The sequence below is a fragment of the Micropterus salmoides genome, unplaced genomic scaffold, assembly GCF_014851395.1.
Source record: "Micropterus salmoides isolate LMB-PRFRI ecotype aquatic unplaced genomic scaffold, ASM1485139v1 Ms_hic_scaffold_23, whole genome shotgun sequence".
In the NCBI taxonomy this organism is placed as follows: domain Eukaryota; kingdom Metazoa; phylum Chordata; class Actinopteri; order Centrarchiformes; family Centrarchidae; genus Micropterus; species Micropterus salmoides.
This window is the reverse complement of record NW_024041484.1, coordinates 14,882,174-14,899,321: the sequence shown is the minus strand read 5'-3', so window position 1 is coordinate 14,899,321 and position 17,148 is coordinate 14,882,174. Positions and strand designations below refer to the sequence as shown.

Below are 17,148 nucleotides of genomic sequence, written 5' to 3'. Positions count from 1 at the left end.
AGCCATCTATAAGAGAATTTATCCTAATATCCTATACCCTAAGATGTAATGTAAAGTAGTTAAATTTTATTAAATCAAATTGAATTGAATAACCTGCAGAATCACCCTATTGATCCTATAAACAATAGTTGTGACTACAGAATATCAGACTTTTTTGTGTCAGTGTGTGTGCAGTATATATAAAATCAGAAATGTATAGAAACAGGTACAGTATGATTATGTTTTAGGATGGATTTTATCTTGTAAGGGCCGTGTTATTTATGTTTAAAGACAGGTAACACTTCTTGGATAGTCTAGCATCGATACAGTTATTAACTTCAACTTTAATGGCAGAGTATATTAACTTATAGCAAACGTGAAGTGAAAAACACAGCTGTAGGAAATGCAATTTATTTGCAATTTTTTAATAACATCATTCCTTCAGATAAAAATGCAATGTTACAGGAATATACATCAGATATTAATTTAAAACTTGCTTTCAAGGGACCATACAGTCTAAATATATTTTTCCTTTTTTTATTTACTGGTAGCGTGCGTTATAAGCAAGACAGACTCTGTCACCAATGACAGACTGACAAGTTACAGATACAAACTGTACATTACTTATTTACAAATCAACTTTTTGTTTGGTTTTTCGTTTCACTTTTTATTGAAAATAGGAGTAGAAAAAGTGATTGAATTAATATTCTGATTTATTTGATTTGTATTCTTTCCCTTTCTAAAATCTAAAATGAAAATGCATGAACAAAAGGAAAATCAAAGAACTCTTCTTTGGAAAAAAGAAAGAGAAGAAGGAAAAGAAAAGGGTGTGTCAACTGTGAGACCATGCAGTCATCAAAGGAGACGAATGGTCACTGAGGGAAGCAAATGATGTTGGGCCAGTGTCACTTAGCAACCTCAGAACCAATGAAACCCCTCGCACACGAGGGGGAGTGGCTTATGTTAAAGAACTCAGTTACAAAATGGCCACCTGCCTCCAAAGCTACCGCAAGTACAATAACACACTAGTTCATTTTTTGACCATAAATAGTGCTGTTATTAAATACTACATTTAACAGTAGCGCCACTACTAATATTACAACAAATTGGTCTCTGTGTGAACACCTCTCTCCACACAAAATAAAAACTTGAGGATTAATAACAGACTTCGCTCCGACAGAACAGAACAAAAACAAACAAACAGCTCGATCCTGTCAAAGGCCCTTTAACACTTTGCATGAGTTGTGAACTAAGACTATGAACGAGATCATAAGACACTACTGACCAGTGGAGAACAGAGCCACACAACCCTGGCATTTACCCACTAAAAAAGGAACAGAACAATTTTTCGTTAATCACTACTGTATATGAAGCTGTAGACCCCCAGCCATTGAATGGCCAGGCTGGCAAAAGGCCGGGATCACCCCACCTGGATTTTTAAAAATGTAGTTATCGCCTGCATGCTGTTAAAGAGGCGTTTTCACACCAGCAAGAAAGAAACACTGATAATGTACACGACTCTGCCTATGCTCTCAGACGGACCAAGTCATTCATTAAAGCTGCACTTACACACACAGGCATACAAGACCTGTTTGTTTCTAAATCTCTGTGGTCAAATGTGGCTTTCCTAGCAAGATGAAACCATGTAGAATCAAGGTTTGTAAAGATTCTTTGTCAGCAAAGAGGTCAAATCAGATCTTTTATGTCTGTGGTGGTCAAAATTTCCAACATTTTTTTTCCATTAAACAAAAAACAAACACCGGTATGAGCAATATTGCGTCCTACATTCAAGGGATGAAATCACTGTCATAAAGGTGCAATGTTATGTAGCTCTTCATCGGTAAAGTTAGAGGAGGAGCAGATGCAGGGAGGCAGAGACATTCATGGTCCTACCGAGGTTGAGCTGTTTTAACACCAGAACGGCTGACAGGAAATCTGCATCGTAAAGCTGCAGCCATGCCTCCAGAGCTGAGAAACGTTAGCTGAAGTAATATCCTGAAGAAAGTCGCTGTTAGAAACACTAGCTGGTCCAGAAAACTCCTCCATCAACAGGCTGTGGGGGCAGCATTCCTCTCCAAAAAAAGTGAAACACAAAGAGCAATCTCTGTGTCAGGACTTGTGATATGTGCAAACAGGGATCTCCTTTATGATTTATTATTATTACATTGTGTATGAATAACAGTAAGTGAAGGAATGCGTGATAAACACGAGGCTTTCAAGGTCCTTACAGTACTAACAGTCGTCCTTAATGTTCAGACAGGGGTGCTGCTGTAGGTGCTGCTACACAATGGGTGAGTTATACTCAGCTATCCAACGTGTTTTTTCTAAATCTACATCATCAAATATAATTTATTTGGTTCATTTTATGGCTCATCAGTCCCAGGAAAAAGGAAAGAGGGTTGTAAATAAATCAGATTTTTGTTCCTCACCACCATCACAAGTGAACAAATCAAATATTCCCAAGACTGATGTGTGAAGACTTTACATGCGTTTGTGAGTGTGTGAGTGTTACTTTGAGCCAGTGCAGCACAATATGCAGAGGGCTAGTTAAGATTCTTTAACCACTGATCATGGTCTTAAATGTTTGTGGTACTGGAATACGTTTGCCTCCAAGATCCGTACAATTACTTCTAATTATTCAAATATTGGAGGCTGTAAGTTGAATGTGTTCCTTGAATGTCTCACAGCCTGATGCGTAATTTCAGGAATCAAGATTAATAAATCCAGTGTCTAAATTCTAAAATGTGTCACTTTCATTTTATGAAATTAAACATTTTGATCTTGTAAGAGGCTCATTGTAATCCCATTGCATGTATTCAGTTTCTCCCTAAAATCCTGTTTATGCGCTGGCAACAAACAGAAAAAAGCAGATTTTTATGATGACGAGTTGTAAACCTGATGGAAACATTCAGCCGATGGTAAAACCATTAAAACATTTTTCCTCTGGGTCCATTACAGAAAGCTACAGCACAGGTAGAGTTTAACAGTATGGCACCTCCAAAACTGATCTGGGCATTTTTCCTCACAGAACAAGATTCCTTTTGATCCAGCTCCAAACCTATCATTTAATAATCTTATAATTTCAATAGAGTTGTTCTATATATATAATATCTAAAATAGAAGTCACTTGCAATATAAACATGTATTTCATAATATATTCCCACTTTCTGTTCCATTTCCTAAAGCGTTCATCAGCACTGTCATCAAGTAAAATCTGTCCAGCAGAAAACCAAAGAGACCATCCTCTCTTGTTTCTCCAGAAAAGGGAATTCATCTTTTAATTAGACTGAATAAGATTGAATAAGATTCCTACAACAGGCTATGTGGATTTCTACCTAGAAAAAAGGAAAATAAAATCTATATTGAAAATAGTCCTCTTAAAATATTTCTGTCAGGATCAAACAATGAAGAACACTTTTGTTTACAAGACAATATAACATACATCTGTTGCAATAACGGCAGGCCTACGAGTTACTAAGACGATAAACCTAACTAACATGAGTCCTGCTTTCTAGCCTCACTCTCTGATAAATGATTACACATTATATGTGTATGTAGTTTTGGATAAACACACAACTCAAATACTTTTTAAATAGTATTTGTGTGTAAAATACTATTTTTGTTAAAGCGTGTTGTATGGCATTTTTCTCAGTACTGACGTACAGCAGCTTCCACACAAACCATAACATATTTTTGAGTTTTCCTCGTCGTCACCGTCGAGATGCAGGATATAAATTCAACATTTCTTAGATCAAACCTGCCACAAAGCAATTCTGATTACAAATCTGACACATCGTTTTTCATTATTTCATAAACACACAATTATTTAGTTGGTTGGCCGCTGAACTTCTTTACTTTCTTTACTGTCTGCATTCAATGAGGATTTCTCTACGCTGGTGTAGTTCAAGTCCTCTAATTCATTTCTTGGAAGAATAAAATCGAAGCTACATGGTTTTCATAGCTCATATAAATATCTAGTCCTTGATGGGTGGATTTATTTTGGTTAGATGTCTTTAATAGCTTAAATAATGCATTTGAAAGAGTTTACAGTGTGTGTGTGTCAGTGATATTGGACTAGCGAAAGAGACAGGTCTCTCGGTGCTACAGTAGGAAAATGTCCAGACTTTAGGTTAATGTCTCTCAAACAAAAATAATGAGTAAATGCACGTTAAATTTCAGATCTCTCTGTTGCTTAAAGTAGATGTCAAATGTGAAAGTGTGTGACATCTCCTTCAGTGTGTATACTGTGAGGCTAGTTGACAATATTCACTTCTATACCCTAGTGTCTTTAAAACTAAAAAAATAGTCACAGCACTGGTGAGGGATAGATAGATTTGTGAAATGACCTAAAATTCCATTGTGTACGCCTTCAGCGCCTTTTGGTCAAAAATACAGTCAATAAAGTGGGACTTTGTTCAAGAAATTCATACTGACCCTCAGTCAGTAGGCCTATATAACACATCTTCATAACCAATGGCTCAAAAACTACATTCCCAAATAAGTGTCCTGTCTGTTCCTTACACTAACATTCTGGTGATTAAATATTATATTCATATATGTCTTGCTATAGAATGGTATATAAAAATATACATTCATTGGCTAGTGGTGAGAGAAAAGATTTCATCATTCACTTAGGACCAATACTTTAAATTCCTAGAGAGAGAAACCCATGCACATAAAACACTTGGATATAAGATTCAGAAGTCAGAACTTCATCCTGAAATCCAAACATGATGAAACAAAATCTTCTACCATTCCAAAAAATACTCTCCTTTAAACAATGTTACTCAGACCAAACACCCACCGCTTCCCATTGTCATCAACCGTCAACTAGATTGTCTTCCGTCTATTTTCTCTCTCTATCTTTGCTTTGAATTACTTGAATCTGAACGGCACCCTTTATGGCAGAGGGGTGTGGTTTTAGTTTAACTAGCTGTAGGTGGAGATCCAGAGAGGCAGCAGACACAGCTGCAGCTTATCAGCGTGATTAGCAGCCTGATAAATTGTCTACAGACCACAGGAACATACACACAGACTTCTCTCAGCGTGGACAATGTGACCGGCAAAACACAAGCGTAACTAACGTCATAAATAGTGGCTATGGTCCATTTAGTGGTTCCAGCTCCATGGCCGTAGTTTGGTTACTGCTGGTTTACTGGCACACCAAAATGGAAATGAGACATAATTGAGGTGTGAAAAAAAGGACTATCACTGGCAGGATGAACAAACTTACGCTCATGATGTGTTCCAATAGATACTACACACTACTAGTGTAGGGTATAACTTTATACGAACCTTTATAATATATGTTTATGCAGTTGGCATACAAGAAATCGGCATATTTAACCAGAAATAATGCCATAAATACGCCATCCAGTGTCAATTAAACTGTGACTTTAAGGTGGCATGAAAGAATATTTTATTTGTTGTATTGTGACAAATTTCTGGAACTGTCTCACCACCACCTGTAATTAATAATAATTAGAAGAGCTGTTATTTGTTGAATTATGGGAAATGTAGTATCAAGCATATTTGGAGCCTGACCAACACTAGGGACAAAATATGAGAATATCTCAGCCTTTTGCTGCATACCATTCTTCTTTTAATCTTGTGAGTCCCTAAACGTTATGGAATTTAAATACTAAAACTTCTGGGAGTTAATTTATTTTACAATATGTAGCCTACTGACCACTTGAATATACTTAATTGAAGACTTAATGTTGTCACTTTAGTGTGAATACACTAAATAATCTTCTTATGTATAAGTGCATGATATGGAATTGGGACAGCTTCATTAACCTGTGGATTATAAATTGACGTTTTCATGTATATTGTTCACTTTGTGCATTAATATAGCAAATAAAGTGGGAGGGAGCTAGCCCTAGCTCCTGCCTGTGTGTTTGTCCATCCAATATTATCCACCAATGTTTTTATAAAAAACTACTAATTATGGGTGATTTGGTCCATTTCATACACATTATCCCCACTGGTCCATCTTCCATATGTCCACATGACGAAGACAAAAGATAGAAGTTGAAGACAGAGACTACAGAGACTATGGCAACACATAGGCAAAGTAGTAGTAACACCTGTCTAAAGTGGGGAGTAAAAATACTGTAGTTTGCTTTTTCTCTCAAGAGAGAGGTAAATTTTCTCTTCGACAATCATATAAACATAAGCTCTCTCCTTCTCAGGGTTATGAATCAGAAAATGAACTAAGAGAGCCCATAAGACACAAGATATGCAAAATCACCTTCCAAATACCCCTCCACTGCTGTCAAAGAAATACTGACTATAATCATATGTACACTAAATAGAAATAGCTACTCTGTCATAATGTGATATGATACTTAACCTGATAAAAACAAAATGACTGCAAAACCCGGCACGCTCAATGTCAACATGTGAACCTCATGCAATACTGATGTTACAGCCACGTAGCTCAATCCATTTAAAATCTAACTGGAAAGAAACGAGAGAAAGGGTCAAAAACATATTGAGTCAGGGAGCTGAAGTTAGTCGTTTTCGCTGCTGAATCATCAGAATAGATAATCAGCTTTTCATTCTGGGTCTCCACTGGCTGGATGTTAAACCACAAGAAACAACACCAACTTCATGTTGCTGTCCCGATACACGTTTGACTGCAGCTGCAGATCCAACACCTAGCACGAGAAAGTTAAATAAATACATCTTTACTATACTGCACTGCAATGTACCTGATTTCAAGTATGTTAGGTTTCTCTGGCATGGAAACCACTGACTTTACTTAAAAATGTAACAAACAGAAAAAAATACATTGTCATACTTTCACAAGTATATTTACTTCGGGAACCTTGTATACAGTCATAGTTATTGCATTGTTTTTGCATATCTTGTGGGATGCAGGATTACACCCACTCATACCATATACTGCAACGCAACACGTCATAGTTCATGCTAACCTATATATAACATAAAAATGGCAATGCTGCTCCACTCCACACAGGGACACCACAGGCCTCTGAATCTCCCTCACCTGCATTTGAAAACAAAGAGCCTTTAAACAGACACAACAAAGTCTGGTTTGGCACTTCTGATATGCAGGGTTACTCGATATGAGTATGCGGTATAGTATATACATGAAAATGTTTTAGGAGCACAAAATTAAAGGATTTGAACTGAATGCTTTATCTCTGTTCTTTCATCTGCAAAACTGGAGGTGATACTGAACATTTATGAATGTTTCTGTAATTATTGATTATTCATCTTACGGCTATGATCATAAATAATAGAAAACATCCTTGTGGGAATCTTGCTCTTCCTAATTTTAACTTGGTCAAGTCGGAGAATGGTTCTGTGTTGGATAATTCATTGATTCATTAATGTTACTATTCATTCATTATGCAGTTTCTTATCAAAACTGTCTTGAGGGACATTCATAGCTGTTGCTATACCGGCTGATCAAAAATGCTTGGTATAAAGCAGACACACTTGCTGGCTCCTCTGTAGCAGCTTGGATGCAAAAACTACTACTTTACAATTCAGGTGCCGGCTGGTTGCATTTATTATTCAGGACTTAGACCTAATGGTAATGAGTAAATCAGCATAAATGACCAGGAGGAGAACTTGTTATGTCTTTCAAATTCAGGGTTAAATAAACTTTACCAGGGCTGGTAACAACAGAGGGGAAACAAAAAAAAACAAAGCACAATGTGAGATTGTGCTAACTTAACTAAGGTTAAAACACTGAACCCAGATACTTCCCTGCACACACTAACGTGCTTGACCATACTTAAATCTTCCATCCTAACTTTTACTAAAAAAAAAACAGCAGCTTATACTGAAACTGAGCCACTTGCTGCAAAGTAGCCTGCTAGCTTATGGTACCATGTTATTTCAATAAAGAACTATTTAATGAGGTGCTTTTAGAATGATTGAAAGAAAGATTGAAATGTTGAAGGTTTGTTTTTATGAAGTATTATGGATAAGAAAACAAAAACAACAGACTAAATGTCAGGGAAGGTATTCCTTTGACAACAGACTTCTTCAGGGTTTGCAGTATGATCATAACCACAAAACAACAATAGCACTGCCACTGAAAACACGTTCAACATTCACATTTAGTTTGCATAATAATGTCAGAAGTCTGTTACTGGCACAGGATGCAGTGTATGGCAGTGTGTTCATGCCTACCCTTCCCTGCCACAAACCTGCTCTGCTTAACATGTAGGAATGAGGGCTCAGCAGTTAGTCCTTAGTGGTAAATTAAAGTAAAAAAATAATGGGGAGTTATAAGACATGCGTCTCTGGGTGGGAATTTAAAGAGGTAATTTATGTAAGATCTACTGAGTTGTATCTGCATGTGAACACTGGTCTGGTAAGATACAGACTTTCAATAAAATCCTAGTGACTAGGTGACTTTGCATCGGGATCGTGGTGATCACAATGTTTTTCCAAATTGTCAGTGGCTAGCATAGGTTGCTACATAACATTTTAGAAAACTGAATTGAACAATTTCAGTTTTAAATACTATAAAGTTGTTTAATAAATGTGACAATTGGTACAAAGGATGTGATACTGATATTTTTTTGGAGACGATACAATACCAAAAAGAGACCCGTGCCCTGTGTAATGTCGGAGGCCTGAGGTCCATACCTGTGCCATAATAGAGAAAGGTCAATAAAAATGTGTCAGCATGCTACCTAAAATCCATTACAAGAAAATGAAGAGACAAAAATCACACCAGGGGATCATCCAGGATGCAACTTCCCACCTCGTTTTCTGATCTATATCCACTAATTTATCACATTAACCAAACAATTATCACATCTTATTAATTACCAGTAAATATCCTGTCTGTAGTATAATTTTTTCTTAAACAGTAAATTATATTACAGACATGGAACTGTTTAATTTCTAACAATAACAATAAATCATAATGTTTTGTGATATGGCAGACCTCAGACAAAGAGATGTGATTCAGAAGTCTTGCAGCATCTGTACACCAGCCCTAATAGTTCGTTTGGAGTTTAAACTACGATTAAATGATGAAATCATGTGATTACGGTGCGTTACAGCCGAGCGATCAGGGCGTCATCCCCCAGTTCATTCACGAGGCGTCACTATGGCAGTACAAATTTGGTGCTTCTACCATTCAGAGTGACCATCCACCATAAAGAAGAAAAGCAGCAATTGCCAAAAGGCTTGTTACCTTCTGGCCAAGCTGCAATGCCGAAACTCGTCACCACTGTAAACTTAACCGTCACTCTGACCTCGCTGGAGACCTTACACCTAACTACCTCTCAACAGAAAAATGAAGAAAAGTTATGCGATGACTAAATTTCAAGGATAGAGTGGCTTCTGACTCTGCAGCTTGGCTAAAAAGTAAAAACCGTGCTAAAGAAATCACAAAGCTTTGGAAGCATGCCTGTCCATGGTAACCCTGTGTTAAGGAGGCCCATTATCACACACATACACTCACATACTCTCTCTCTCTCTCACACACACAAACACACACACACACACCATACTTGTAATGCTACCTTAATTTACTGTCTAGGCTTAAAATCAGCTTTTTAGAATACATAAGTAACCACTTGAACACAGGCACACACACACACACACATACACACACATCCAAACACATCCTCACACACATTTTTTTCTCTTCTGGGAAAAATAAATAAATAAATAGATACAATCTGTAAAAGGTGCATACTGATAGAGAGAAAGACCCCCCTTTTAGATACACGCTATCTCACACATTCGTACACGCATACATCCTGTACTAAAATGCAGACACGCACCCGCACGCACAAATATAGCTATACATTCGCACGCAAACACTACGCCCTGCTTCGATACTTAAAACCTCTTAAAATTCTCCTAAAATAAACCGAGCAAAAATACATTTATAAGACCAGCACCCCGATTGTGCAAACAAATCAAGGATAAATTAAACCAATAACATCATGAATATAAAACAAAATAGTCATGGCTAGCCAGTTTTGCACAATATTGAACTGTTAAATACATAGTGGGCGTGGTCTGCAGAGAGAGTGTGTGTGGCAGCAAATCCAATAGGATTCCACGCTGAGAGGAAGAGGAGGGTCTTGGAGAAGGAAGTGAGGTTGATTGACGGACAGATCCTCTGTAGATCCATGCCCAGAGTCTGTTTTCTTTTCAATCGGTCACTCCCGATCTCTCCTCCACCCTTCGACACACTCACCTCCCGAGGGCTGAAAAAGCAAAAACCCAGCGATGGAGGGAGACAGATGGTGGAATAACCAAAGAGGAGGGAGGAAGGAGAGAGGGAGGAGTGAGGAACGGCGAGGTATGAGGCAGAAAAGGGGGGCTCGCTGTCTCTGCTTAGCCACCAAATGCTCCTCCCATTTCCTGGTTGGGTCAGGAAGTGGGTGTGGCCAAACGAGGAAAAGCGGGCGTAGGAGGCGAAGCCAGATCAAAGTGTCGGACGAGGTGAGTTTGTCTCTTGCTGGCATCTTACTGACCAGCAGATAAAAGAGCTGGCTTCCTGTTGGCCAGAGAGTGTCTCTCTCTGCCCGTGGCCCCCTACAGCAGCCCTGTTGTGGCTGTTGGTCCATCCCTCAAATCCTTCCCCCCCCTTGGCTGGGGATGGCGTGTCACCTTAATCCCACCCCCAGGCTGGCAGGGCTGTGCTCCAAGGTTCCTTAGCTTTGGAAGAGGAAGAGAAATGAGATTTCAAACAGGGTTTTCCTCGCCCCCGTTTACTCAATACAGCGCTTCATCATCAGTGAACCAAGAAGGAGTGGTTGACCTTTGAACTCAAGTGGGTGCGGTCAGATTTGAATCATTAACTGACCCCCCACACAAGCTGGTCTGCTGTCCCCTACCTGGCTTCATGGCGGCCAGACAAACAACAATAACACAACACCAAAGTAGGCAGAGGAAATGAAAACAATAAACACAGTATGTCGACTGCAGGAAATCCATAAAAGGACTTCCTGCTTCTGTTGTTTCCTTTCTACCTTTCCTTCATCCCTACTGTCCCCTGGCACGTTTTTTGCTTGTCTCTTCTTTTCTGCTCTTCACACTTTGAGGACATGATAAAACTGTGAGGCACTTTAGAGACACACTCAGACACGTGTGGAGAACACACGCACTCACGTACACGTACAAATAGAGAAAATCATAGATCACACACACAGGCATACACTCAGATAGTATAGAGTATTGTGTGGCGTACTTTACTACAAACATTCACACACATACAAACTCATATAAACCAAATAAGTCATAACCAGGTGTTTAAGGTTGCGTCACTGGCCGCCAATGTCCAGAGCGGTTACGTCTGGCAGAGAGGCAGACAGAGTATGTGTGTGTGTGTGTGAGCGGCGGGGACAGACAGATCCAGCTGCGGCGGTTACCCAGCACTGACAAACGTTAGTCTCTGATGATGTCAGAGGGGCCAGTCGGCCGATTGAACCCGTCAAGCCGATTCCTACAAACTCGTCACACACTCCATATCCTCGTCGTCCAACAGTCCGCTGTTTCTCTGTCGCGCTCCTTCAATCACAACCAAGCTTCTGCTGTGCCCCTCCTCCCTCCCTTCCGCCTCTTCCTCCTCCTCTTCTCGTCCCCTAACTCCTGCTAGCAGCTCCTGCCGCTCCTCCACTGAGGACGGCCCGTGAACGGAGCCTCTGCTTCCACCGGCCTCTCCCCCGCCCTCGCTGAGCACTCGGTCCCTTTGCGTTGCTGCAGCTGCTGTGTGGAAGGGGAGGAGGTTGCTGTTGGGGCTGTGCTGGGAGGTGGAGGAGGTGCCAGATGTGGTGTTTGTGGCGCTGTTGCCATTGAGAATGTTGTTGGCGGCATGCTCCATCTCCTCGATGGTCATGTCGCAGACGTCAGCCAACTCGGCTTTAGTCGCCTCAATGAACGACGGGTCTTGGGCGAAATGACCCAAACCCTCTGATATTAGCACCTTGAGAGGGAAATAGGAAAGAGCGGAATGGATGGAGAGAAAGGGAGGCAGGTAGAGAGACATGGGGGGATGGAATGGAGGGAGTGAGACAGAAAAGCAAACTTTAATGTTGCAGGAAAAAGATGATGGAAAATTATGGCTACAACTTATGATTAATTTGCTTCTTGATTGTTTTGTCTATAAAATTGTAGAAAATAGGCAATGGCAGCTTCACGAAGCCAAAGGGGATGCCAACAAATTGTAAATAAATAATAAAGCAGTATCTACTTGCACCCTTTATCACAGATGTCAGAAGTCTAAATTACATGTTTTGATCTGTAAAACTTTCAGATAGTCTCATTTGAATACATTTTTGACGCCCAAAGATGTAAAACTATCCAATATTTCACAAAAAAAGCAACAGTTTAGATAAGAATTCAAATTTGTTTAGCAGAACATATTGTGAACCTCTCAAATGTATCCTGTGACTCACTGCAGTAGTCTCAACTCCCAGGTTGGGAATCATTGACATAAGACAAATAAAAGGCAGCAAATCCTCACAACCGAGGATAGCTTCAGCCCCAGCTGAATGCAGACTAACAATTAGAGTGTAACCTTCTCCAACCTGTACACATGCACTCACCGCCTCCACCAGACTGCCTGCGCTTCCGCGAGACAGTGAGCTGGAGTCTTTTCCCAGTAGCGAGGGCACTGTGAGCGACACCGGCCGTGGTGGTCTTTGATTGGACCCAGACACGCTGGGGCTAGGACTGGGCACCCGGCTGTTCCCATTACTGTCGCTGTACCTAGGAGCAACACATTTTATTTATTTATTATCTTTATTGTTCATACAGTGTTGCCCAAGTATCATCATAACTGCTACTTGGGCAACTGTATTGTGACTTGTTTTTTTTTTCAAGGTTCTCATTCTTACCATGGCCCACAGTTGACAGAGGGCAAACTGGTATTGAGCTTTTCATGGGAGTTAGTGCCCTCTAGCCTCAGAGAGGGCACTCGCTGGTAGGAAGCATCACTGCCAAGGGCTATAAAAACAGATAGGACAGTGGAAGCATCAATTAGCAGAACAACCCTATTTCAACAAGTACAATGACAATACTGCAACATGACAAGAATAATATGATCTTAAATAATCCCTATTCTGGATTCTGTGGCCCTTTTCCCCCTCATTAAATAAAGTGATGATTGTGCATGCAGAGGAAATGTAATGCCACGTTTCTGCCAGTACTACAGACAAACAACTCTTTGGCTTGTGAATGCAGTATACCTGTGGGACTGGCTGGAGGCGAGGAGCATAGCCGGCTGAAGAGGGTAGGCGAATGACTCCTTCTTAGCAGAGGACTCAACCCTGCGACAGCCAAAGCCTGGAGGAGGAGAGAGCCGAGGGAGGTTGTTAGAGAGGAGCAGGGAAGGGGGGGAATATGTCTGCAACATGGCTGGGAGCTTTACTTCGTGTGCTGTATTTATAACTTATTTATGTGCATCTAAGTGTAAGAGTATATTTGTGTTTATTTTGTGGGCATCTTCTACCTGATGATGTACAAGGTGTAGCGGTACAGACGTCTTCTGGGAGACATCTGTCTTTGACTGTCTCCTGAGACACTCCAGGTGGAAGGATGATCTCCGCCCTGACACACACACACACACACACACGAATATTTGTAAAATATAGAAAAAGGAGACATCTTATTGACATGTACAGACTAGTTGTACCAACGCTTTTCAACAACTTTCAGGAAAGATTTTTATCTGCACGTGTCTGCTCACCCAGAGAAGTGGGGCAGAGGAAGACTCTCCTGGGAGACTGCCAACCTCCTCCTCCTCTTCTGTCTTCTACCTGCTCTCCTTCCTCCATGGGAGTCAACTGCTTACATGTATCATCATGATACACCAGCCTATTGAGTACACCCACACACAAAGAGGAGTTAATGAAAGACACACCCTGAAATGACTTTAGAGGTGAAGGTTGTTATGTTGTGTGTCTGTGTTAGCGGTACATGTCAGAGGAGAGCGAGTGGTCGTCCTCGTGGTACTCCCTATCGTCACCGTAGCTTTCATCGTAGGTCTCCTCCGTTGACCCCTCGCCTCTTCGGATGATTGGAAGGCGGCTGTCACTTGAGTCCGAGCTACAAACGAACAAAAAGCACACAACCGAAACAACAAAACAAACAAAATGAACACAAACGCAGACCACAGACGGAAACAGGTGGACAAATAGGCAGACGGATGTAAACATAAACACACAGAAAAAAAAGAAGCAGCTGATTAGCAAAAAAAACTCAGAGAAGAGCTATGGAGGAGACTCAGGCTTAGCTATTGCATGTAGAAAAAGGAAATAGGGGGAAGAAGAAGAAAAGGCAAGATAAAGAAGGAGGTGAAGCAGGTGGGAATTGCCACTATTTTTTAAAGCTAAATGGTAAAAAGCATCAAAGGCAAAACCTGGAATATGACAAACTGATAGCACGACTGAGTTGCAGACATCTTTAAAAAACAAAGATGAGGTACGATAAGATAATGGCTGGTAACAGCTATTGGTGTTAGCTAATTGGAGAGCATTGCTTATGTAGACCTTCTGGGAAATTAAACAGGTACTTTTTAAAATGCTGTTCTCATCATTTAAAATGAAGACCAATAAAGTCAGATAATCAAATGCTGTCTTTTCTACTAGTCTCTTAAGAAGTAGACGCTATTGTATTGACGTTATTAACCTGGATAAACGTTTGTTTGGAGAAAACACAAAAAGTCTTTAACTCTAACTTAACTGTTCTTTTCAAATGCTGACCCCCCTCTCGAGAGACAAGCTCTGTAATCTGTATTATATTGTATTCCCTTTGTATTCCAAAGATGTCTTGTCATCCTATCTGTCCACATATGTTTTCATACTCCAGACTTAAGCTTTAAGGAGACATCCTGACATTTGAAGTTTAATAATTTATTCTCCATTAGATTGTTTTCTAAAAGGCTACAACATGTCAGCTCCCCAGAACCACCCATTAATGGTTATGTTTCAAATTCAAACCAGAGTCATAACAAACTGCTTAGCTGCACTTAGCAGTACCCATTATTTTTAATGATGAACTCTCACAAGTACAAATAATGTCAAGATGTCCCTTTAATCCATAGCCATTTAAGGGATCCACAGCAAACTCTGGGTTAGAACAGCATTTGATTAAAACCTGACAAAGTCTTGGGAGCTGGATGGAGGTTACCCTGTTGCAAATCAAGCAAATCCAGAGATTGTGCATCGGAAAGCTTATACTTTGCTTTGCCTGTAATGGAGCACTTAATTCTAGATCTCTTACTGTCTCTATGCAGGGAAAGTGAATGAGTTAAACTCCCGTTTCTAATTAACAATAACCGAGATGTCTAAAGCTCTGCTAGTCAACGCCTGGAACCTGGAATGTTTCTTCAGGAAGGAATAAATTACCAACAATGTTAACGATTTTGCTGTTCTCATACTCCAGTAATGCCAGTTATAAGGCTAAAAGTATAAATTTTGGATGGTTCGAATGGACATGCCATAGGTATCATTAGAATCAAGAGGGCTCATCCCACAGATTATAGATGTGTTGAGGAAATGTAATGACAATCTGCCTGTAAATTACATTTCTTGTGTATAACATTGAGATGTGTCTAAAATGGAAAATGTTCATCCTCTGGGGACCTTGAATATCCAGAGCACATTTCGTGGCAATCTGGTCACCAAATACCCAGATATGTTGCTCTGGACTTGTTGTTGGACAGACCAACTATCCTCTATAATGGAGAAAAGAGCAGAGCAACCCAGTGCAGTGTGCTTTGTTTTAACTAAATACTCCAAAAATGTACACCAAATGTACTGAGCTATTAAAATCACAATAGGAGAAGTATGAGCTTTCAGATGTTTCAACACCTTACAATTTCTACATGTGATGGACCAAGAGCGGACATTGTTCCTAACCCAGACCTGCCATAAAACACAATTACACAGCAGAGAACAGCAGCAATAAGAGCCTTTGATAGAAAGGGTTTGGCCATGTTGCACCACATAGTATCTATGGCTTTGGTAGCAACTTTTATAGTAGTAGCATAGAGCCTGGTTTTTGCTATAGCAACAAGTCTCACTATAGCACTTTATATAGCATTATGAAACCTTTTTGCGGGAACTTAGGGGACTAACACCAGCCCCCTCACCACCCCCCCGATGATACACAGAGCAACTTTTAGAGCAATGGTGCTGGGCAATGTTGCCATCAATTGTAATGAATAAAGATTACTACACTCCGTCCCCCGCCCCGCCACTGTCCGTTCAAAACATAGTCGGACTCGCCATCAGCAAGATTGCCCAGCAACACTGCTCAAAAAGTGTATCATCACCTTTTCTCTCTCTGTCCCCTGGCAACATACCGCATGAGGGTGTCATAAAAACACGTCCTGCTCGCCACCAGAAACAAAAGAGGGAAAGAGAGGAGGAAGGAAAAAGAAAGTGAAGGAAATAGAAGAACCATTTATGTCCATACTGAGATAGCATGTTAGCTGGCTAGCTACATATCTGTACTGACTGATGGTCAGGAAATGAAAGAGACAGACTAATAATTCTTGCCTCAGTTCAAGAGCACATAAAGTAGGAAACTAAAGAAAGACTTCACAACACCATTTCAAATAAAAGAATGACATGTGAAACAATTGATATGTATCCGATGTAACCTGCTGTCCGGAATGCACTCACCTCTTTGGAGGAAAGCACCACGCGGATCTTGGCAGCAGGATGGGGGTGAGCGGCTGCCCTGTGTGCCCGTCCACAGTGCTTATGGACGGGCTTGGGAATCGACTGATTCCCTGGGTCACCACCCCAACCATGCCAGTGTTGTTGGCATTGTTGATGTTGGCATTAGAGCCTGATGAAGAATAAGAGGAAGGGGTGAAAGTGGTCGAGTCCATGAGCTTCTCGTGGGACGGGCTCTCGCCTTCACAAGGAGAGCCCTTCTGGCTGATGTGCAAGGGACGCTGGGTAGTGAAGGACTGTGGGAAGGAACCGCGGCCATCGCTCTGGTTGTAGTAGTTGACGTGGTTGCTGAACAACCCACCTGTACGCTGTGGGGAAAGATGAGAAAGAGAAAGATAAACAGGAGGGAAGGGAATTAGGATGATCCAAGAGATGGAAAAGGAAGAAGAGAAAAGGGAGAAGATGAGAATAGTGGAAAAATTACGTCAAAATATCTTTAAATCTTACTACACTCGAACACTACTGTCAT

General features: G+C 40.5%; 1 protein-coding gene across 8 annotated transcripts in view; it reads right to left on the bottom strand.

The window, feature by feature from the left end:
- Positions 1-374: 374 nt before the first annotated feature.
- The window catches only part of cacna1c (calcium channel, voltage-dependent, L type, alpha 1C subunit), a 144,413-nt gene continuing 127,639 nt past the window's right edge, over positions 375-17,148 (bottom strand). For all 8 annotated transcript variants that reach the window (XM_038738835.1, XM_038738828.1, XM_038738829.1 and 5 more), the window contains 8 exons: positions 16,623-16,987; positions 13,912-14,040; positions 13,682-13,809; positions 13,445-13,542; positions 13,182-13,278; positions 12,831-12,939; positions 12,540-12,702; positions 375-11,917 (listed from right to left, as the gene is read on the bottom strand). In XM_038738835.1, the coding sequence (XP_038594763.1) occupies positions 11,438-11,917; positions 12,540-12,702; positions 12,831-12,939; positions 13,182-13,278; positions 13,445-13,542; positions 13,682-13,809; positions 13,912-14,040; positions 16,623-16,987 (1,569 nt within the window). In that variant the 3' untranslated portion in view covers positions 375-11,437. The remainder of the gene's footprint in view (positions 11,918-12,539; positions 12,703-12,830; positions 12,940-13,181; positions 13,279-13,444; positions 13,543-13,681; positions 13,810-13,911; positions 14,041-16,622; positions 16,988-17,148) is intronic.